This window comes from Nuphar pumila, chromosome 4, assembly GCF_984573655.1.
Source record: "Nuphar pumila chromosome 4, dmNupPumi1.hap1.1, whole genome shotgun sequence".
Taxonomy (NCBI): Eukaryota; Viridiplantae; Streptophyta; class Magnoliopsida; order Nymphaeales; family Nymphaeaceae; genus Nuphar; species Nuphar pumila.
In genome coordinates, this window is record NC_143252.1 from 123,326,041 (window position 1) to 123,351,303 (window position 25,263).

Sequence of the window (25,263 nt, forward strand, 5' to 3'; positions counted from 1 at the left end):
ATTCAACAATATTGATTCATGACAACAAGAATGATTTTTAAAGAAATTTCAAATAAGCTGAAAGTGTGGTTTCCTAGAAAAGTCTAACCAAGGCATGCATGCATAATGACAAGGTGATTAACTCACGTGTATAAATACAAGAATGAAATCTGCATGCATGTGAAGAATAGACCTTGATTAATTCTAGAATCAGATGCTTAGAGTAGATGAAAGGTTACAAAAAATAGAAGCTGGTGAAAGAGAGATCAAGCCAAATACTATTATATAGTGTTTGTGAGGCTAAAAGTTACCTTTATGCAACATGGAAATGTTTGGAGTTTGTGAGGTTAGAAGAACTTGTTTCCTTAGTGCAACATGGAAAGTTTTGGATTAGATTTCCTCTTATTGTGAATGTTTGGCTGAGCTTTTTCAATGGCAACAAATAGAAGATCAAATGTCAACACCGAAATTCTGTGGAAAGATGTATTCAATGAAAGTAGCGTGTATGGATTTGATGGATACTTCAATATGGGTTAAAAAGCCCAATTTCTTGCATATATATACATGCATAGAAGTCATTAGTCAAATGCTACAGTCACCTAATTAAACACAAACAGGACGACCTTCCTATATTGGTATTTAATATAACAAAATAATATTGCACAGTTTTATATTCCAAATGATCGTAATTTACCTTAAGCAACACTGGGACCAAACTGTAAAATAAGAACAATGCCAAGGCAAAAAAGATGAAGGGCAATACCTGCAACAAAATGCAATAGTCAAGAGAATAAGGTAAGTTGCATAAGAATTTTATCTGTGCCCTTTGCTCAAAGATAATCATAATATGCAAAGTCAAAGATTTGGATCGAGGGTTAAAAATCATTCAAGAAAGCATGCAGAACAACATTTTAGGTGAAACTGTTAGATGCATCAAGTAGTTTGGTTGGTACATTGAAAAAAGAATTAGTACTTGGTACTCAAAATCAAAAAGTAAAACCCAAAATTAGCAAAAGAAACAGTAGTTTAGTTGGCACTTAAAATCACAATAAAAAAATTTGCTTATGGCATGAAAGAAAGGCAATTGCTCAAATTACGGGTCAAATTGTCACTACAATGACCTTGTATACAGAACTACTACCCAATTTTCAGTCATTCAAGTTGAAATATGTTGTGAAGAGAAAGAAAGAAAGAAAGGACATGCAGAAATTAAAGTAGCAGCCTTTCATGTCATTTTGTCGCTGCCATCAAATACATCATAACAGAGATGCAGTATGGTTGACGTAGACTGAAAATTTAGGCAAAGCATCTACATTTCGCGACGTCATCAGTAACTAAGAAATTAAAACAGTTGTCAATGGCAGCAAGAAAGAGTAACTTACTGCACCAGGTGTCCAATGAATCGATCGTAGTTCTTGACGCTCCAGTATGCTTCTATATAAGAGGTCAAGGATCTCAAATGAGAACAAACATGAAACTAGCTCCTGAGTCCCATTAGCTTATGGTTGTGATGTGTGCGACAGGTAATAGGAAATACTCTCGTTCACCAAATATAAAGCAGAGAAACAATCAGATTCAGGATAAAAGATGACGAAAAAATAAATGGGTGGTCATAGTTTTAATGTTTTAGAACTGAGTATGGTCCAATTCATGATTAAACTTTCTGCAAATGTGATATGACCTAACCCAGTTCATTTAGACGTCCAATTGTGCCTATGGCTAGGCGCAATGCAACATGGAACCTACGGAAACTAGTAAAAGGCATGCTAACCGCCGCTAAAAAATTAATCTGCTTTGTGTTAAAAAGGTGAATGTTGACCCAACTCCAAGGCCATATGACCTGGGTTAGCATAAGGACCGCCACTATGTATAACCCAACTCCAACTTGTTGACATCATTTCCATACTCCCAAAAAAACTATTCTAAAGATGGTGTGTGTGTGTGTGTGTGAGAGAGAGAGAGAGAGGTCGTTAAAGTGAGGAAAAGCGAATAATAGGCTAAAATTTGAAGTATTGTTTCTGAACTGACTTTCCAAATTCAAGTATGTTCAACACGTGCCATGTTTTAGATATGAGAACAAACTAAATTGTCATGAATTAAGGATACATTTGAATTGCACCGATTATAGCTCCGAATGTGCCCAACAGTGCCAAAAGCTCAGTCGTATCAGCATTTTTCACGAGAAACTCCTGGAGAAATACGTAAATATTAAAGTAATGTATGGTCAACAAATAAGCATTACAAAAAAATGTTTCATCATAACAATTTTTTGAGTTACTTTGGGTTGTGGTTTAATACTTTACCATATAGAGTTAAGCCAAGGATGCAGAAAACTTTAAGCAAAATAAAAAGATAAATAACTAAAACCAGGCTAGAAATAATTAAGTGTGTATGTTGTTAAAATAAAGAAGACAGAATGTAAAGTGGTTCGGCATGTAGCCTACATCCACGATGAAGGAGCTTGCTGTGCTTTTTCTCTTATTTTTTGGTCTCTTCCATTTTACATATACATAAAGGAGTCAGATCCTTAATTTCAAGAAATAACCAAGAAGGAAGATAAGCAAATAAGGAAAATAATAGTGGATGAAAACAGATATCCGAGATTTCCAAATGACGATAGATGGTCCTTATCTAATAACAGCAAGCATCCTAACAATCTCCCCCTCAAGTTGGTGTGCAGATATCGATCTGCCCCAACTTGCTTATAATATTCTTGTGCTTCTCACTGCTTAGAGATTTGGTAAATATATCTGCAAGTTGATCTCCACTTGCGACATGAGGAGTTTTGATTATCCCATCTTGAATTTTCTCTCTGATAAAGTGACAATCCAATTTTATGTGCTTTGTTCGTTCATGATACACGGGATTTGCTCCAATATATATAGCTGCCATATTGTCACTTTTTAGTTCGACAGAATTTTGAGTTTCTACTCCCATGTCTTTCAAAAGACCTTTTAACCATACAATTTCATACGTGCACAATGCCATGTACCTGTATTCGACTTCTGCACTAGATCTGACCACAACACCTACTTTTTGCTCTTCCATGTAACAAGGTTATCACCTACAAAGGTACAATAACCTGAAGTAGATCGTCTGTCATTTGGGTTTTCAGCCCAGTCTGTATATCCCATCAAAGTAAGAGACTGATTTCTTTTGAACATCACACCTCTACCAGGACTTCCTTTTAAGTATCTCAAGATTCTTTGAACGACTTCAACGTGGGTTGAACGTGGGTCGTGCATAAATTGATTGACTAGACTCACGGCATATTTGATGTCAGGTCTAGTCATGGTCAAGTAAATAAGCTTACCAACCAATTTTTGGTATCTTTCTTTGTCAGCTTTTTCCTCATCATCAATTCGAAGCTTGCAGTTCATTTCCAGAGGAGTTTCTGCGGGTTTGGCCTCGAGCATCCCTGTTTCTTTCAAAAGATCAAGAACATATTTCCTTTGACAAATAAAAATGCCTTTTTTCTGAATATGCCACTTCAATTCCCAAAAAATATCTCAACTTTCCTAAAATCTTTAATTTCAAATTGGTTATTCAAATGTTGCTTTAACTTTCTCATAAAATGTTCATCATCACCTGCCATAATAATATCATCAACATAAACCAGTAAAACAGTGGTTTTAGAATCATTTTGGGCGGTGAACATGGTGTAATCTGACATGCTTTGTTTAAAACCAAGTTTAACAAGTGCCTCACTTAATTTTGAAAACCATGCACGAGGGGATTGTTTTAGTCCATATAAAGATTTTTCTAATTTGCAAACATATCCTTGTTTATTTTTTATTCCTTGCAAAATTTTCATGTAGACTTCTTCGAGGTTTCCGTGAAGGAAGGCATTTTTGACATCAAGCTGCATAAGGCTCCAGTTTTTGTTAGAAGCAATTGAGAGAAGAGTCCTTACCGAATTCATTTTTGTTACTGGAGCAAATGTTTCATTGTAGTCAATTCCCTCCTCTTGTGTGTACCCCTTTGCAACTAAGCGAGCCTTGTATCGTTCAACACTACCATCAATGTTGTATTTTATCCGATAAATCCAACGACACCCTATAACCTTTTTTCCTTTTGGTAAATAGACCAATTTCCACGTTTTGTTCTTTTGTAGAGCTGAGAGTTCTTCTGACATGGCTATTGCCCATCTGGGGTCTTTGCTGGCTTCTTCAAATTTAGTGGGTTCATGTTGGGTATAGGTATTGAAAATATAATCTTGATAAAGTTTGGATAAGTTGGAAATGGATATAAATTTGTTGATAGGATACTTGCTAGTAGACGCAGTATAGGTTTGGTAGTCTCTAAGTTAGTTTGGTGGTCTACTAGGGCAAATAGATCTCCTTAATGAAGACTCGGTTTGGTTTTGGTCTGGTTCAAGAGTTTGATCAATATTGGATTCGGTTTGAGTAGTATCAAGTTCGGCTTCATTTCGATCCTCATTTGAAGTAGATCTATCTTGGATCGGAAACGCAGGACATGTATGGGAGTGTTCGGACTGGTCATAGTCTTTAGGCATGGCAAGCTCCCCTTGGTTGGAATTTTGAAAGAATGGTTCTTCTTCAAAAAAATTTACATCCCTAGATATTATCATTTTTTGTGTGACAGGATTATAGCACTTGTACCCTTTTTTTATCCTGAATACCCAAGAAATATACACTTGGTGGCTCTTTCTTCTAATTTGTTTCTATGGACCGCTTGCATGTGAACATAGCACTTACACCCAAAGGTTTCAAGGTGTCTGATAGAAATAGGTCTTTTGTGCAACAATTCCAAAGGTACCTGATTATTTAGACTGGAGTTAGGGATACAGTTGGTCAAGTAGCAAGTTGTTGCAATGGCTTCCGTCCAGAATTTGAAAGGAACATTCATATGAAACAACAAAGAATGAGCAACGTTGAGCAATTGTCTATTTTTCCTTTCCGTTGTTCCATTTTTTGGAGGAGAACCTGCACAAGTGTTTTGAGGCAAAATTCCATGGTTGTTCATAAAGTTATGAAGCACCTCATTCACATACTCTTCATCATTATCTGACCGCAAGCATTTGATTTTAACATTGAATTGAGTATAAACCAGGTTGAAGAAATTTTCAAAAATTGTAACAACTTCATTCTTGTTTCTAAGGAAATAAAGCCAAGTAGTTCTAGTTTTATCTTCAATGAAAGCAACATAATATCGATAACTATTATGAGAATCAATAGGCACAGGTCCCCACACATCAGAGTGTACTAAATCAAATATAGATGATGATCTACTTTCAAAAACAGGAAACGGCAACCTGGTGGATTTGGATAGCTCACATGAATCACAAGCTCTCCCATCAGAATAAAGATCTAGGACCATCTTGTTCAACACTTGATCTGATATGTGCCCAAGACGTAAGTGCCATTGTCGATATACCTTATGTTGATTTTTAGTAATAAAAAAATAGAATAAAATTTTTCCAAAAAATACAAACCATTGTGTTCCAATCCTCTACCAATCTCCTTCTTCGTTCCCAGTTCCTAAAAAATCACATCCATTGAAGAAAAAATAGCAAGGCAGTTGTATGTCTTGGTAAGTTTGCTTATAGATATCAAGTTGGAAGATAAACTAAGAATATATAAAACATCTGATTTTCTATTTTGCAAGAAAAAATCAGTATTGTTGATTCCTTCAACGGCTACGAGAGATCAATCGGTCGTGTAAACATGTTTGTTGCTGATCTTGCATAGATCATTGAGCCTTGATGGTATACTGGTCATATGATCAATAGCGCCAGAATCGACAATCCATTTAGGTTTATCAAAATTTGCAAATGGGGCTAAATTATTACCTTCTGTCTTGTTGGCCGATTGAGTGGTGATGAGGTTGGTTTTGGAGAATTTTTGGAAAAAAATCTCTAACTCTTCCTTAGTAGCAAAATTTGCACTTTCTGAATTTTTTATACTTTGTTTATCCCAATTTGGCCTTCCAACTATTTCCCAACATTTTTCATGAATGTGTCCAAGTTTTTTGCAATGGCTGCATCTAGGTCTTGTACGGCCCCTTGATTCTTGTTTGTAATCGGCTCTTTGTTGGTCCCTAAAAAAATCCCTTTTGTAACTTTGAGTTTGAAGAACTACTTTCTCTTCAATTTCTGCTTTAGTTTCGGCTTTTGAATTTTTGTTTATGACTTTTTGCCTAGCATCATCACGTTGAATGGCTTGACAAACAACATTATAACTGGGTAAAGGATTAGTCATTAAGATCTGACTTTGAATTTCAAAGTCATCTCCTAGACCGGCCAACACTTTGAATATTTTATCTTCTTCAAGACGTTGTTTGTAAACATTTGGGTTAGAAGTTGTTGGTCTGTACTGCACGAGCTCATCCCACAATCCTTTTAATATACTCAAGTAAATATGAATTTGTTTGCCATCTCTAGCGCATTTCAAAATTTTTTGTTGGAGTTGGTAAACACGAGCAGTAGTATTTTGTTTGCCATAGAGTTCGTAAAGAGAGTCCCATACCTCTTTTGTGGTTTCTTGAAATAAAAAGGAGTTGGCAATATGAGGTTCCATGGAGTTGAGAAGCCATCCCATGACCTGATAGTTGGATGAAACCCAATCATTATAGTTGGATTCAGTGATGGCTGGTGGCTGGATTTTGCCATTAACATATCCAAATTTACCCAACTCAAGTAGTTGGTGTTGTTCAAAAGGTGAGTGGTGATTTTCAAAGTATTGTTACTCTCTTGATGATCTGAGTTGCCTTTACTCAGATTTGTGTTTTAACTTTCATGATCGGATCCGGATGCACTTGACTCACTAGCCATCGAATAAGTAGAAAGGAGCAACAATCCTAAAGAATCTTGAATCACGACTAACCTCGCTTTGATACCATGTTAAAATAAGGAAGACAATGTAATGTGGTTCGGCATGTAGCCTACATCAACGATGAAGGAGCTTGTTGTGCTTTTTCTCTTATTTTTTGGTCTCTTCCATTTTACCGATACATACCAAGAAGGAAGATAAGCAAATAGGAAAATGATAAAGAATGGAAAGATTTCCAAATGAGGATAGATGATCCTTATCTGATGATAGCAAGCATCCTAACACATCATTGCCTCAGATTTTACATGGTGCCCACACCAGATTCCCCATTTCTACAGTGGTTCTCAAGCCAGGATCATGTGCCATCACATGGCACTGCCTCTGCACCTGGCTGTCCTCAATCGGCTTTTGGGCCCCCACAACTGACAGACTGTCAATTAAAGATGGAGAGCATGAGGTGCAGCGGCACAGTTCAAAGTGTACCATGTGATGGCACCTGACCCTGGCTCTGTTCTCAGGTTCAAGGATCTGAGAATCTGAAAAGCTGCCAAAAATAGAGAAGTTTTAGTGCCATGGACTACCTATCATCACCACAGGTTCCTAATTTAAGAGGATAGAAAACATAGAAACCCCATCTGGACTGACACAAGTTCTTCCATCTTTTCCATGCTAGCTTTTGAAGGACTTAAATTTGATAATTGGACTGTCACGGGGGCTCAAATGAGACTTATCTTTTGAAAAAAAAAACATATATAAATAATCTATGTAAACTACTAGGACAGCAAGTAAATATCTAGACATCATTCTTCTATTGTCAAATTTTCAACTATCACCATAAAATTCCAAAATCTATAATAGCCTAACTAGTGCAAAACAAACTCAAAACCAAAACCAACGAATCAGTGAGAAAGAACATTTGAATCAAGGGTTTCCTATTACAATTCCCATTAAAACGGTATGTGAGGAAGCTCTAAGTACAAACGAATTACACTTCTAAGATTCATTGAACGACTTTCTTTAGAAAGTGAACCATTCATGGCATGTAATGTCATGAACAAAATGTTGGATCTTGGTACAAGATCTGGGTATGGTTATAGGGTCTTACAAGAGAAACCCCAAGAGTCATTATATGGTGGACTCATTATGAATTGTAATTAGGCCCATTAAGTATACCAAATCAGGATATGGCCATAAGGTCTTACAAGAGACCCCAAGAGTCATTATATGGTGGACTCATTATGAATTATAATTAGGTCCATTAAGTATGATGTTAATATTTTAATGGTTGAATGCATAACCTACATGATGATTATGGAGGGGGGTAACCTGTAGTAAAGGGAACGGAACACCCGTTATCGGGTCAGAAAGGCCCCTGCAAGAAAACAAAAGCCCTAATGTGCCTTTTACTTCCTCGTGATGATACAAGTTCTTTTATTTTATACAAAATGATGATGCTTTTTTTTACCATCTATTTCCTCTTTCCTTTGGAGACTTTTGTACGAGTGATGAGTTTACCTGGTACTAGCAGATTTATCAGGGAATTTCCCATTTCAGTAAGAGCTTTCCAAAGAAATAGCTTTGTAGCTACATTAGTAGTGCTTGGGATGATTTTAGGTGCGAAGTATTCCCTTTGGCTATATAATCATGCGGTTTCTGGAAATTTAAAACCTGATTTCCTCCATGAATTCTTCAACCCAAATGGCAAAAAAGTTCCAATATTTCTACTTTTTATTGTTGGAGGGGCGACCTTCTGTTGAACTACCAAAAAAGAAAAAGAGTAAACCAATGTGATCATCCGGGCCAAACGTCCGAAAGCATTAGGTGGAAAGCTCGTATCATCTCATTGTTGAGCATTGCCATGCTGGGTGACCAAGTTGGTCTTCACTCGGCGACCGATAGATAGATCATTTATTAGAAGAGTGGTCTCTGCCACTGACCCCTATAAAGATTTTTCTCTATGATGGTATGATTGTATCTGAACTCCCCTCCACTACTTGGATCATCTCACTCACTTTGAGATGAGTGAAGTGCCCTAGCTACTTTCATCATCTCACGGTTAGTGGTAGTATAGCTAGGCTATGGCTCCTCTCCAAATAAACTTCAAAACTACAGGACGTATTAGTGATGACTAAGGGCAGTAGGTACCACAAGCCATCTGTCCCACACATCTATCCAGAATCAAGTGTAGTTCACCGGTTCCACCGAATGCTCTTATCTCTCGGCAAAGATCGTGTGAGTGTGCGGTCTTGCTTCGGATGCTTCGCCATAGAATAGACCAACCCAATTCTCGTTCTTTTTCAGTGCACTGTCTTTGTATCTCAGACACACAAGGAAGGATGCGGTGGGAAGGAAGCAGCCCTAGCCTCTGTCTGGATTTGGTAGAGACTGGCAGGAGCAGACTAATCTTGCCAAAGCTTACCTCAACAAGGCTACAAAAAGGATGAATAAATGGGCCAACCAAAAGCGCCGACTCATAGAGTATCAAGTGGAGGACTTGGTAATCCTCAAGCTACATCCAAAACGGACAATGGTCTTCCACGGCAAACACAAGGGACTCATTGGTCGAATTACTATTAAAATGACCGTTATTAACAATAGGACTTATCGTTCAAGTAGGAAGATTTCGGTTTTTCTCGTTCCTTCTCTTCAATAGGAATAAGGATTTGAAATGATACAAATTCCTCTTCATTCTGTGTTGCGCTCAGCGAAGGAACTGCCTAAGCATACTTTTTCTTATCCAAACTTTCTTCTTTCGAAGTATTCTTCTTGCACAGGACTCAAACACAACTATTGCAAAAATAGAGATTTTAGTTTATTGGGTTTAATGGAGCACAATCTCTAAGTTAGTGGTGGAATAAATCCAATCTTCCACGGTTGCCTATGTAAGAAGACCATGACCAACAACAACAACTACGCCTTCATCCCAAAACAATTGGGGTCAGCGATATGAACCAAAAAAGAAATTCATTTTGGGTCTTCCACATGAATCCTTTTCCTCCAATCATTTCTATCCAAAGCCATGTCCTCGGTGAGGTTCAAAGCATTCATATCCTTTCCTATCATCTCCATCCAAGTCTTCCTAGGCCTACCCCGACCTCTTTTAACTAATATATTTTCCCATTTCTCCAACCTTCTAACTGAAGCATCATTAGGCCTTCGCCGAATATGTCCAAACCACCGTAAACGATTCTCTCGCATCTTATTTTCAATGGGTGCAACACCTACCTTCTTAGGTAAGAAGACCATGATATGGCATAAAATATTACATAGCCATCTTTGAGCTCTTTTGGAATATTGTGAAAAATCTCACACTTAGAGATGGGCTAGAATAACTCTATCTGGTAGAACGTGTGGCTTTACGAGGTTGTAGGTTCAACCCCTCTTTCTAGCACATGTGCCCCATTATCGGGTAACCCTTCACCATATCTGGGAAAGGGACCTAAAGAATCATATACAAAATGGGTATACTGTGCCATACTAATTTTCATTAAGCTTGCACAATCACTGAACTGAAAGAATCATGCATCTAGTACAGCATGAAGATGCCCAAAACACCAATTAAGATAGAGTCCATTAGAGCTGACAAGAATCTGTATAACTAATAAGAGAGAGAGAGAGAGAAAAAAAAAGAAAAGCCACTTGCCTCCGTAACATTGCTAATTGCATAAAGAATGGCGCCTCCTAAAACAAGCATATCTCCTTTGAGCGGATTGGTTCCTCCTTTGAGCGGATTGTTCCCTTCAGGATTGACAAGACATAGATGAGCTATTAAGTACAGTGTTGAAGATGAAGAAAATTAGTAATAAATTCCAATAAACCAACGCCATGTAAGAAAGTCCGATCCAACATTAGACACTGCAATGCAGCATCAGCAAAGATGAAATTAGAAGAGTGGCTTATAAGAATCATGTGTCCATTGATTGCATATCGTAACCTTAAAAGAAAAATGAGTCATATATGAAATATAAGGTGAATTTATCAGCCCATACTGAAGATGAATAAGCAGGTATAGGTACAAAAAATCCATTATTCCAATCTAAAGTTAATATAGGGCTGTTAAACAGTGTAATGCAAATGAAGTCACAAAGTTTAAAACAGATTATAGCTTTTAAAACACGAAAAATATTAGCCTTTATGTATAGAAATAAGTTTTAAATTTATTATCTATGAAACAAAAAAAAGAAATCATAGGAAAGCTATATCCCAACCCATACAAGAAAAAGTGACACCAAATACAGTGGTGGGCTTTTCACATCAAAAAACCCGTCCCCTTTGTCATCCCTATTATAATACCCACTTTACGATCTCATAGATGCAAGTTGTTTTTTTATCGAGTATGACTCCATGGATGGATTCAGCATCAACCATTGGATCGAGTTTCTTTATTAAAAATGGGATTTTTTAAATCACAAGATTTTCGCGTTTTACCTACCATTGATTTTTGAATCACCAAAATATCCTGCAGATAAGTCGAATTCTGGCTATTCAAATGCCAACCGTCACTAGATGGACGATGTAGATCACATCTTGGGGGTCTGATTTTATCAAAACAACGTGCATCAATGGGAGCTTAGGAAGGGGTATGGCGATAGGGATGACTTTGGGACTGACTGGAACCGAATTGCATGAATGCCCAAGATCTGTGACCGAGAAACTAGGGTTTTAGAGATCCTTAAATCACCTAAAACCGGTGGATTATACTTTTAATTCTTTAAATTATATGCATATTGGATTTGGTCTTCCTTTTTTCTTGTGTGAAATAAACCAAACTCAACTACATGCTATCTGCATGGCAGTCCAACATGAGGAATATCCGACCATTGACAGCCCTACGTACCCTGACACTCTGATTTTAGATGCGAGGCATTCAATCACTTTCTCAGCTTTCCCATCAAGAAGAATGATGTGGATGCAATGAGAGATTTGGATGCAAATAGACATGCAACAAGTATCAAAATCTATGAAATATGCAAATAATTAAGTTAAATCAGATGTGTCTGCTTACTTTCTCTATCTTGTTTATGGACATCTGAATACACCATCACAGTAAGACCACCAATGCAAATAAACACACCAAGAATTTGCAAGAGGTTGTATCTAGTCCTTAGGAACATCCAGGTTAGGAAAACGACGCAAGGGATTGTGAAGCAAACCAGAAGCATCACACTTGTTATTGATGTATATTGATATGCTTTCACCACTGCATTATAAAAAATAATGTAAATGACAGCATTCAGAACCGGGAAAAAAAAGATAAGAGCACAAAAAAATAAGCAATTTTAAATTACAATTCCAGTTCATGGATACCCACTTTGATTCATTGAAAAAGAAAGAAAAGGAAAACTAAAAGAAGAATACCAATCTGCTATAACATAATATTATTTCTCTGTTTTTCAGATAAAGGGAATAATATGCGTTGTATTTGGTTCAGGTGTAGGAAGTAGGAACTATTAAAATCAAACCAGTTGGATATTGCCTAATCAGATCCAAGTTCAGATTCGAAGTCATACAGAAAAATGCAATAATGAATTCGGATCCAATTAACTACCTAATCAGATATACTTTTTTTACGTAATTAGATTCAAATTTTCCACTGGATTCAGATTCAGTTTGGATTTGAATGTAAGACTGCATGCCAAATTCCAATTTGTTTATTAATAGGATGATATTTAATAATCTACCAATCTGACCAGATGGATTCAGTCTGATGTCCGACCCAGATCCAAGTCATTGGCATCCCTAAATAATAGCAACTAAGATCCTTTTTCTCCAAGTTAAAATTCATTCTCAGTCGCACATAAAAAAGAAAGATGCTATTTGCTACAAGCTTTTTCGCAAATAGGAAGAAATATTGACAGGTCTACAGACAAAAGAAGATGTTTGCACTTTAGCTTGCTAATGTCTGTAGTTTCCAAGGCCAAATTGTGAAGTTCATGAAAAATGAACAAGAGGATGATCAAACCTATGTCAGAAATTAAGATAGCTGCTATTTTTTAAAATGCCATGATTTTGATGTGATATTTTCAATGGCTAATGTTTTATCAAAACTAATGTGATATTTTCAAATTTGCTTATATTATTAATATTATTGCACTTTTAATGCAATATTTGCCAATTTTTAACTCAATAAAAAAATTGTTTTTGAAATGTGTGTGCGTGTATATATTATGGTATTGAATCACCATAACACACTTGATTTACATATATCTAATCTAACTTTTGGATCATGTTTAGCATATTCTATTTTCTGTCTTTATGTGTTAAAGCTGACACTAGCATAATGTTTTATACCATGTATTTTTAAACCTCCTTTATCTTCATAAGCTATGAGCTATTTATTTTTCACCACCTTAAAATCAATTTTTGTTCCAGATTAAACATGATGTATTCTAGACAAATGCCGCCCAACACTTCTCCAGTGAAGCAAATGCCCCCAAACACAATACTAACCTTCAAATAAGTGTTGGAAAAGATGTGTAGTGGGCCGCACATTATGACAACTATGCTTAAACCAGTTGTCTCAAAAGCATGGGCTGGACAAACTATCTTTAAAGTGAAAGTTGCCCCACTAAGATCAATTGTTTCGGTGCGATGAGCTTCAACGCAACTCCACTCCCAGAATACAACCAAACTTCACCTTGTGCAAAATCAGTTCACGTCCTACACTAGGTGAGGCTGATAACCTCCACATGATCACCTTGAATAGCATCTTGACATACATACTTATGACTTAAATACATGACTTGGTCTTTATGCTAATGAGAAATACAAGAGAGAAAGAAAATGACTTATAACATATAGACACAAGACCTTCTTCTATGAAAACAATGGAGGTCCAAAAGAAAGGACAAACACTAGGAGAGTGGCATAGAGAGAAAGAGAGAGAACGAAGGAGAGTCATTGTAGCTTAGGAGAGAGATTGGGGACCAACTCTGGCTAAGAGTGGTGAGAAGAAACCAACGGGGGCTCCACTTGTCTCGTAGGGGCAGCTGGTGCATGTCACCTTGTGTTGAGACGTTGCAAGTTCTAATCCCAATGGTATCATTGTATAACTTGGAGGGGTCTGCCTAACCCCAGCTTGCCTTTCAAAAAACAAAGAGCGTTGAGGAGTAATGTTATTAGGCATGGGTTTATATAAGTTCAAGCACACCACCCAAGAGAAAGCCAACCATAGGGAGTGCTAGCGACCCAACAAGACCAATTGAATCGGGAGAGAGCCTCCCAACAAAATCAATAGAAAGTGGCTACACAACAAGGCCAATAGAAAAGTGAGGTGGCCACCCAACAAGGCTAATAGAAATGACCACTCAAAAGACCAATAAAAAGGAAAAAGGTCACTCTTTTACAAGACCAATAGAAAAGAAAATGGCAACCCAACAAAGTAAATGGGCTACTCAGCATGACCAATAGAAAGGAAAATGGTCACCCAACAATAGGGGTGGGCTTCAAGCAGAGCCGGGCCCATTTAGTGCTCAACCGGCCGGGCTTTAAGTGCAGCCCGGCCTGAATAAAGCCCAGCCTGTTTAATAATGGGTCGGGTTTTGGCCCAGTTCTTAACGGGCTCGGGTTTAAAGAGCAGCCCATGGCCTGGCCCATTAACCCAACAGGCCACTGTGAAGCTGGCCGGGCATCCCAAATCTATTTGTAAATAATAATAATTAACAAGTTCCCAACTTCTTATGCACCCAATTAATTATCTTTCTTGTTTTCCTAAAATTAATGTAACTAATTAGGTAAATAGTGATAGTTACAGAGTTATTATTCAATATTTAATTTTTATATTATTAAAAAAATAATAAATAATACAGGCCCATCAGGTCGGCCAGGTAGCCCACTTGCCAGCCCAGGCTTGACCCACGTATATAACGGGGCAGGTTTCAGCCCGATACCTAACGGGCTACCCAAAAAGGCCAATAGGAAGACATATCAGTTTGTGTTGTTTACTTCTAAACCCAACTTATTTTAAAAAAGGCAATGAGGGGATAAAAAAGCTTGGTATAACTGCATAATTTTGAATAAAAAACCAAGTAGTAGAGATATTAAAATAACCATGATTTTATTGTGATATCTTCAAAGACTGATACTTTCTAAAAGGCATGCATGATATTTTCAGAATATTGCCTACTTAAAAAAAAAAACCACTTTTTTATTATACTATTGATGTGATACAACACTTTTTATGTTTTGTACTTTTGTTTATGTATATTTATTTAATATTTTTTTAGTTATTTGGTATGCTGATATTTTTGTTAAAAATATATGTTTTTTTATTGTTGGATTTGTGGCATTAATCCTAATTGTGTGCATTAACTGATTCTTGAATATGTAGACGGGTGATCAACTTATGTCAACAACAACAACAACAACAACAACAACTACGCCTTCATCCCAAAACAATTGGGGTCAGCGATATGAACCAAAAAAGAAATTCATTTTGGGTCTTCCACATGAATCCTTTTCCTCCAATCATTTCTATCCAACGCCATGTCCTCGGTGAGGTTCAAAGCATTCATATCCTTTCCTATCATCTCCATCCAAGTCTTCCTAGGCCTACCCCGACCTCTTTTAACTAATATATTTTCCCATTTCTCCAACCTTCTAACTGGAGCATCATTAGGCCTTCGCCGAATATGTCCAAACCACCGTAAACGATTCTCTCGCATCTTATTTTCAATTGGTGCAACACCTACCTTCTTACGTATCTCTTCGTTCCGAATCTTATCTTTTATGTCATGAAAGAAAAATTACTAAATTTGTACATAAACGTATGCAGGCAGGCGTACCAAGAAAGTTAGCTTCAACGTCCACACATGCAAGGATTAAATAGTAATACCATTTGGCCTGTACAGAATTGCAAAAAAAAAGAATAAGTGTTAAATTAACAATTGAGAACAACCATATAATGCAAGGCTAATAACATATATCCACTACAAGACTCAAACATAGAAGATTGCTAAGGTACTGTTTGGAAGACACCCAAAACTAGGATGAAAACCTGGTTTTAAACCCCAAAACCTGGTTTGGTGGTTGTTGGAGTTCGACCCAACAAGGTTTTGGGTAAACCTAGTTTGGAACAAAACTGGGTTTTCAACCCAATTCTGCAAAACAACCCCCCCCCCCCCCCCCCTCTTTTTTTCAGCTTGGTTTATTGGGGGCATGGTGCCTCCCACCCAGTGTGACAAATATCGCAAGATTTATGAAAATCTTGCGATAATATCGCGAGAAATTGTCTGGAAGTTTAAAATGGCAATTTTTTGCGAGATTTACAAAATATCGTGAGATTTATAAAAAAACATAAATACCACTTGAATGCTATGAACCCCCTATAGCCATTCAAAAATTAGAAAAAAAAAGTTTAAAATATAAAAAGAAATTAGCAATTCCACCTTTTTGGGGGCCAATGTATGCATAGCTTAGTCTACATACATTGGTAGGAGCAAGTTGCTACTCAAATTTGGGAGTAAGGGTTGTGCCACCCATTTTGGCCAATCCATTTATTGGATTCAAAAAATAAATATTAAAAAAAAGAGATAATGATTAAGAGGAAGGGGAGGCATTTTTGTCTTAGAGAGAAGGAGGAGGGGGACGTACATCCCTCCCTCACTCTCTTTCTCATTCCTCATCTCTCTTATCTCTTTCATCTCTCATCTATCTATCTATCTCCCTCACTCTCTCTTTCCCTTAGCATCAACCCATTTTTTATGGTGTTAGAATTTTTGAAACTTTGGTCGATATCACTCACCTTTCCAACCATAATTGGTGCAATTGAGGAGGTCAGCTAGCTAGGGAGTTCAGTTGGTGGAGATTTTTTAATACACTTAGCTTAAGGGTGAAGACCAAGTCGACTCAGGTAATTCGGCTCCTCTGTATTCATTTTCTCTTGTGTTTTCTCATTCTTAGGAGATGATTTTCTAAATTTTTCTTGCCTTTTTCATTGTATTTTGTTTTGGACAAATTTTAAGGATGAGAATCGCTAGAAAGTTACGCTAGAAGGTGTATCTAGCAACTCCTAGGAATTGTACTTGTCGGACTTTGAGAATCAAGGTAGGTGTCGACCCCTTCCTTCTATGTGGTAGTAGCATGTGTTAGGCTCATTTTGAGTTAAGCTTTGTCAAAAAAAAAATATGGTTGCAAAGCCCATGATTTTCCCTAGCTTTGTAGACTGGTTAAAATTGTGTCTTGATGAAATGTTATGCTATATAATCTGGAAAAAAAAGATTTGTAACATATATATTTATGTATATGCAATTTTTTGTTTTTGTCTTAGTTTTGCAATACTTGCTTGATTTAGACTAACTAAAGTTGGGTTAAGAAGGAAGGGATCTTCACATTGTAGAAAATACTTTTAGAAGTGTTTTGATTATGTCAAACTATAAATACTAAAACTAAAATTAGACTAATATAAAATTTTATTTGTAGTGTTTTATTAATGTGTTGGTGTAACTCAAAATTTTGTCTAAGAAGACCCACTGTCTGTATTTTGGTCATAACTCCATTGTCTGAAGTCAAAAAAAATTGTGGTTTAGCTCATTGAAAAGCTTTTGAACTCTCTGATAATACTTTTGTTTTACTATTTTCAAAATTCGACCATTATCTCTGTCAAAAACATACTAGAATAGAGAGTACAACCACTCAAGTGATTGTCCAGAGCTACGTTAGTTCAACCTACCATTGAGTATGTACTTGAGTCTTCTGAACTCAAAAAATACTGATTTTTATTGCATTAAATTGCTAACAATTTTATCTAAAAGTTTTATGTTTTACTATTTTTCAAATTCAATCATTATCTTTGTAGAAAACATGCAGGAATAGAGAGGATAACCACTCAGGTGACTGTCCAGGGTTGTGTCAATCCAACTCACCATTTAGTCTATATTTGAGTCTTCCAAACTCTGAAAATTCTGATTTTTATTATATTAGATTTCTAAAAAAATTATCTAAAATTTTTGTGTTTTAATATTTTCCAAATTTGAAAGTTATCACTATTAAAAATATGCTAGAACAAAAAGGGCAGCCACTCAGGAGAGTGTCCAGGATGTGTCAGTCTAGCTCACCATTTAGTCTGTATCCAAACCTTTTAAACTCAAAAAAATTTGATTTTTATTGTGTTAGATTGCTAACAATTTTATCTAAAAGTTTTGTGTTTTAATAATTTTCAAATTTGGTCATTATTTCTGTCAAAAATATGTTGTAACAAAGAGGACAGCTACTAAAGTGACTATCCAGGGCTGTGTTAGTCCAACTCACCATTTAGTCTGTATCCGGGTATTTCAAACTTTGAATTTTTTTTTATTGTCTTAGATTGCTAACAATTTTATCTAAAATTTTGATATTTTAATATTTTTTAAATTCAAAAGTTATCATTGTCAAAAACATGCTGAAACGGAAAGGATAATCACTCAGGAGACTATCCAAGGCTGTGTCAGCCCAACTCAGCATTTAGTTCATATCGGGTCTTTCGGACTCAAAAAAATCTAATTTTTATTGCCTTAGATTGCTAACAATTTTATTTAAAATTTTTGTGGTTTAATATTTTCTAAATTTAAAAATTATCACAATAAAAAATATGATGGAATAGAGAGGAGAGTCACTTGGGTGATTGTCTAGGTTTGTATCAGTCCAACCCATTATTTAGTTCATTTTTTGGGTCATCTGAACTTAGAAAATCAAGATTTTTGTTTTGTTGGACCGCTAATAAGTATATCTACAACTTTTCTATTTTTTCCATTGACAGAAATAGTAAGTTTTAACCTTATTTAAGAATATCTTTAAACTAGTCTATCCCAAGTAGGGAAAACCCAAGTCCACAATCAGTTTTCTAATTTAAGCCATAAATCGACAACCAGTGGTCAAAAAAATTTAAATTTTAGCTCGATACAAAGGTGACAAAACTGTCTATACTTTATATGTTGACCCCATTTGTAGAATATGCTTGTTGCTAAGTTAAAATATGAAGGTATTGTACGGCCAATCATAGTTATAAAAAAAAAGAAATCTTGCTTTTGTGCCCTACATGCGGATAAAAATAAATTTTTGCCATGGTTGAATAATTTTGTCATGTTGCACTTGGAATGAATATTTCTTTATGCTTGATTTCCATATACTTCATGTGTATACAAAATTTAATTAAATATATAAAATAATAATGATAACAAAAAAAATAATTAGCTTGGAAAAAAAGAAAAAGAATTAAGTATGCTTCGAATAATCTATCTATATACAAATAAGTAAATCTAGAGATGAGAATGCATTTAACCCTTAGGGCTATTAAATAATAATAATATTAATAAATCATATATATATATAATAAAATATTATATAAATAAATAGCAGAATGAAAGAAAAAAAGGAGAGAGAAAAGATAGAAAGCTAAAAACTATATTTTTAGTTATTCTAAAGCCTTGAATAATGAATTAGACCTACAAAAAAAGTATAAAGTAAAGAAGAAAGAACATTTAACCTATACAAGGGCCTGAGGGTCGTGCATGAGGTTTGGGATTCATAAATTATGAATTTAAGAATATCCTCAAATTTCTTTATTTTTCTAGGTATGAACCTTGGAAAATGATTTTCTCAAATGAGAACTTACTGGTTAGGCACAGTAACAACTCATTTAGAGTGCAACGAGATATTTGTACTATCTCTAGAAAATGACATTATGAAAATAAATTTTAGTGTGTTTTGTTTGGCAAGGCCATGAGCACCTAAAGGGTACTTTAAAAAATTAAGAATTTGATCATGAGTTAGAAATTAAAATAAACAAGATACATGTATTTTGATTACGCCCTGAAAGATAGGGTAACTTGTCACCTTTAGTGACTCTTCATCGCCTTGAGAGCAAGCTTGCACCGAACCCTATGGGATTGTGCTGAGTTGCCGACAGACTCCTTCTCAGCTGACGGTGGTGTGTCACTTTTGTGGGCTCCGCTTTGGTCACTAGGGTGAATCAGTTCCTAACTGTAGTAGCTTAAAGGGTGAGGACTTCTTTTTGTTGTAGAGGTCCAGCTATGTACGCTAGTGGTACTGCATTGCGACTCTTTTCTAAGGTAAGAAACTCCTTGATGAAGTATTTTTGTACCTTAGTGTTGGTAACCCTTGTTCCTATGAGGTTTAAAATAAAATATTAAATCACTCATGAATGCACACCTCCACATCTAACAACAAGCCTATAGCTACCTGAGGCAGTAGTGCCCTCGTAGAGATAATAATGAAAATGTGAAGTAAGAAAAAAAAATTAATGTGCATTGGTAGAGAGCAACAAATGAACCTAAATAAAAGAAAAGAATCTTTTACCTGCATGCATTTAGGTTATGTTCAATTATTTGTTTGACCTCTCGAGTTAGAGGTCATGTTGAGTCAAATTCCTACTGAGTCAGGATTTGAGACTCATTTTTAGTCATGAACTTAGTTAGAGTCCAGTTTGGCTTGGTGACCTACCCATGTTCGCTATTGCGTAGTGGGTGGTTTTGTTACTTACTGAGGCTTGTGGTTTGTCTCACTCCTGCTCATTTTTCTTTTTCTTGTTTAGAAAATCATAAGTAGGTGGACATGGCAGCGACAGATGTATATAACTGAAGTATCTTTAGTGCTGGATCATGGACCCTTCTCTTCTTGAGAGTGTTCTATATTTTGAGATTTTATTAAAAATGTAATTGAATATAATTTTGTAAAACACAGTGTGAGTTCATCTCCTAAATTTTGTAATGAGTGATGAATACATTAATGGAATACAACTTTTGTAAAAAATGTTCGTTCTTTCTTAGTGCTAGAAAACATTTGCAGAAAAAAAAAAAGGGGGTTGAGAAAATATTTAAAAGAAATAAATATTTGATTTTTTGTTGTATGCACTATTTAAAAAAAAATAGCTTAATTTTTCGTACAATCTTAGTGAGGGTCGCGCATCCAACATAACTAATAGGTATCACATAGAATTCAATGACCTACTTGAGTAGTAGGCCATTGAGATGTGAACCAGCAAGATAGTGGTAGGCCCACTTCACATTGAATTTTGAGCATGTTTGGGAATCTAATGAGTCAGTTGTGATTGGGTAACGGCTACCTAAGAGAGGATAAATATTTCATCACCTACATTTGTAGGACATACAGAGAAAACTCAATGATCACATCGAGAGATCTCGCCTGAAGCATAATGTTAATATCAACATTTTTCTCTTCTCCTCTAGCCTTCATTGTGCACACCCCAATCCAAGTTCCCTCTTGCCTTCATTGTGCACACCCCGATCCATGCTCGAATAGGAAAATGGGTGGCTTGGTACTGCTCGGCGAGGGTGATACTTGCCAGCCATTTTTTCACCTGTGACTAGTCGAAAATGGCAGTAAAATGATTTGTTTTTAAATGGCTCTGGCAATTTTTTGGCTAGCTGTTGACCCACATATGGTCGGGTTGGTGTCGCCTGGGCCATTTTTTTTTTTTTTTGCTTTTCCCCTTTTTGGCAATTTTTTGCTCTCTGACCATTTTTCAGCCAGTCATTGGCTGGAAAATGGCCAGGCTAGTACCTTTTCGTAGGTGCCGCAACATTCCAGCCATTTTTCCATTAGTGGCAGGTTGGAAAACGACTGTACATTTTTTTTTTCATTTTTTCCTTTTTTGTGTTCTTTGTTAGTCGACCATTTTCCATCCAGCAACTGGTCGGGAAATGTCCGGTCTGGTGCCTCCCTACAAGGGCAGCACCATCATGGCCAGTGGCTGTGCTAAAAATGGCCAGCCTGTTTTTTTTTGTGTTTTATCTTTATCAAATTTTCAGTTTTTCCTTATTTCTAACCATTTTTCTGCCAGCCACCCTGACCGTGAGGCACCAGCTCGACCATTCTCTAGCCAGTGGCTGGCTGTAGACCGACCAGTTTTTTCTTTTTCTAATTTTTATTTTTTTTGTTTTTGGCCATTCCCAGCTAACCACCAATCAGAAAATGGCTGGGTTGTTGCCACCTTGGTTGGGAGGCATCAACCCAGCCAGTGGCTGACCAGAAAATGGTAGCTTTTCTTTGTCTTTTTTTTTATTTGGTTATTTTTTTGACCAACCACTGGCCAAAAATGGCCGGGTTGTTGCTGCCATGAATGGAAGGCATTAGCCTGATCATTCTCGGGCTAGTGACTGGCCAAAAAATAGACCAAACTATTTTTTATTGTTTTTTTTTGTTTTTATGTTTTTTTTGTTTTTATGTTTTTTTTTATTTTCAGCGGTTTTCTAGCTAACTGCAGGCTAGAAAGTGGTGAGGCTGTTGCTGCCTTGGCTGAAAAATGATGGCTTAATTTTTATTTTTATTTTCATTTTTATTTTTATTTTCATTTTTACTTTTTGCCTTTTTTCAGCCAGCCATCGCTGGAAATAGTCGGGTTGTTGCTGCCCTAACCGGGAGGCATCAGTCTAGACATTCTCTGGCGAGTGGCCTAGAATGTTGGTAAATAGATCGGCCTATTTTTATTGTTTTTGTATTTTTTTTTTTAAGTTTTCAGAACCGAAAACTTAGTTTTTCAATTTTTAGGTCATCCAAACACTAACAAAACCTGTTTTTGGCAATACCAAGTTTGTCAATGTTAACAGTCAAAAATCCGGTTATAAAGCAAAGCCAGGTTTCCTAAAAAACCGGGTTCGATAGCTAAGCCAGGTTTCTAAAGTGGTTTTTCCTTGTGTCATCCAAACAGGGCCTTAATATGGGTTTTTGGCAGACTAGGTTTGCCAAAAACCTAGTTTTGAGCCTAAATTTGAAGCAAAACCAGGTTTTTGACAAACCTGGTTTTGCCTCGTCATCTAAACAGGGCCTGAAGGTTCATTCAACTCTCTATGTTCTTCCAACTGCAGAAATAAAACATGGAAAACGAGAAAGAAAAAACAAAAGTCACAGTTTATAGAAAATTCAAAACACATCATGAAAAAATGTGAATCATCTAAAAATCATGAAAAGTAAAAGTAGGCGAAATGCGAGTCAAGTATAATTTTTCAATTAAAAAAAAAGGCAAATGTATAAAGGAAATCTTTTAAGAAAAAATTAGCTTTTTTATTTTTCTGATATTTTTCTTTCAAAATGTTGCCAACCTTGTTCCTAGAGAAAAACAAGCATCATTTCAATTGGAAACCAAAAAATTACGTCTCCCCACCTCAAGCTTAGCAACACCCAGCCAAACTTGTACAGGATTTTACTTCAAAGACTTTATAGATAATAATACTAACCTATGTTGTCAGTATCGGTATCGGCCCTGAATCGTTGGGCCACAGATTCAGCTGTATCAGCCCAAAATTAATAATAAATTATTATGCATCAATCATAAAATGACACTTGTTAAAATCATTACAATAATTTTAAAATAACAAAATTTTATTTTATTTTTGTATTTTTATATTTATTAAAAAATATTCTATTCAAGCCTGCAGCCTATCGGCAACACAGGCTATTGAGAGAGAGAGAGAGAGAGAGAGAGAGAGAGAGATCATTAACTTACATGGAGTGGTTTCCGGCGACAAAGGACGGTGGCTCCATATACTAATGCAAGAAGCGAGTAATTCAAAAACGATTGCGACGTCGGTGCATTGATATCTGAATGGTTTCCACATTTACATGTAGAGGAATCAATAGTAAGTGACATTATGTTTGGTTGCTCTTGACAAAGGTGAAAGTAAATCTCATGAAATCAAAATTACCAGAAATGAATTCTTATGAGATTCCACTTCTCATGTTTGGTTGATTTGAGGAAAGGAAACTCATTTGTATAAACCGAGTTTGGCAATAACTGGTTTGTGTAATTGTTCTCTTTAACATACAAAGTAGGCCAGAATGTTATAAGACTGTGATCATGATATTGGTGGCTTTTGAGAGAGGAGGATAGCCTCCCATCACACACCTCGGACAGCACTGGCGTCCGGCAAGTAGGTTCTGGTGAGCAGGGGCTTACAACAGGATGAGATGGGGCTTCCGGCGAGGTCGCCTCTAGCAACAAAGGGTTTCGGCGACGTGATATGGTGGTTGCGTTGGAGGGGATGATCGAGAGAAATCAGAGATAAGGTCGCATGCAGCCGTCCAGGGAGGCGAGTTCACCGCTTCTCCGGCGAGTTCTCTCCTTCTCTGACGACCAGACGACGCTTGCTTCCCCGCTCTTCTGTGTGCTTCTTCTTCATACAAGGGAGAGAGGAGAAGTGGAAAACGTTCACCTCCCTACGTTTTGCAGAACCGGTGGTTCACGGAAATATGATTTCGAATTCACGGTCACTTTTGGGTGAAGTGACACTTCAGCCCGAGTCCGGATCAGGTGCCATCACATGGCACAAATTTTTGTACCTTACCCACTTGATCGCATTTCTGTGAGGTCTCGAGCCCCCACAATTGACAGGCCTTATCCACAAGACGAAGGGTGATCAGGTGCGTAAGGCACAAAAATTTGTGTCATGTAATGGCACCTGATTTGGTTGGGCATCATGAGATTTGCGGTCATATGAGATTCACTCTCTCTCTCTTTTGAATGAGAGACTCATGTGATCGAACCAAACATTCACAAGAGAACTTATGCATATTGCATAATAGAGAGTGATGAGAGGCCTTAATACCTTGTAGGACAAGCTCAAAGGATGCAATAGCGGTGCCGGCGTTGAGGAAGGACACAAATTGTCCCAGAATGACCGCAGCCAAAGTTGATCTAGATTTGAACCAACCCATCCTCACATTCATCATCCCTTTCTTCTCCTCAGCCAAGCTCTCTCTCTCTCTCTCTCTCTCTCTCTCTCTCTCTATATATATATATATATATATATATATATATATATATATATATATATATATGCTGATGTGAGATGAGAGAGAGAGAGAGAGAGATTGAGGAATTGCAATCTGAGGATCAAGACGGACAATTTCTTGCTAATGGCCATGTTAATTGAAAACGGGGTGGGTGGGTTGTCAGGCGGGGGCAGTATTGACTCTTCAAAGTTGAAACTCAGATCCGCCACCTTTTTTTCTGTTTTTTTTTTTCAATATCTTCTGTTTATTGTTAACTTTGTTCAGTTCTTCCGGACGTCTTAAGCCTTAATTTCAACATCTACAGTAACTTTGTATACTCCTCTTAATTAAACAAATGTTTTCCTTGTTGGGAATGTATTGCGTGGCTGTAAGAAAAAGAAAGAGAAAGTTGGCTTAGGGTGGGGAAGTAAGATCTCGTTGACCAACCAACGGGGCTTCGCTTGTTTGGTAGGATATGTTGTGTAACTGGTGGGGTCTGCCTAACCCCCGGCTTGCCTATCAAAAAAAAAAAGATCTCATTGATCAAGGGGGGCTCTGCATGGTTGGTAGGAGCTGTCAATGCGCGTCTCTTGTGGTGGGACGTTGCAGGTTCAAAACCCAGTAATACGTATCCTATTTTCAAGAAATTGAAACAGATGGACTCGCCAACAAGTAACAAACAATGAAAAGCTCTGCAACTGCCGTTGTGTAAAAAATGTTAGCACATTTGATTACAATGCCCAGATGCTCTTTCAAGAGAATAATATAC

General features: G+C 36.7%; 1 protein-coding gene across 1 annotated transcript; it reads right to left on the reverse strand.

The window, feature by feature from the left end:
- Positions 1-2,075: 2,075 nt before the first annotated feature.
- On the reverse strand, positions 2,076-24,437 carry LOC149840887 (uncharacterized). Its single transcript, XM_090005156.1, has 6 exons — positions 24,329-24,437; positions 23,230-23,324; positions 15,554-15,611; positions 11,776-11,970; positions 10,414-10,490; positions 2,076-2,168 (listed from the first exon to the last, which is right to left on the reverse strand). The coding sequence occupies exons 1-6, from the start codon at positions 24,435-24,437 to the stop codon at positions 2,076-2,078; spliced, it is 627 nt and encodes a 208-aa protein (XP_089861282.1).
- Between the last annotated feature and the right edge of the window lie 826 nt (positions 24,438-25,263).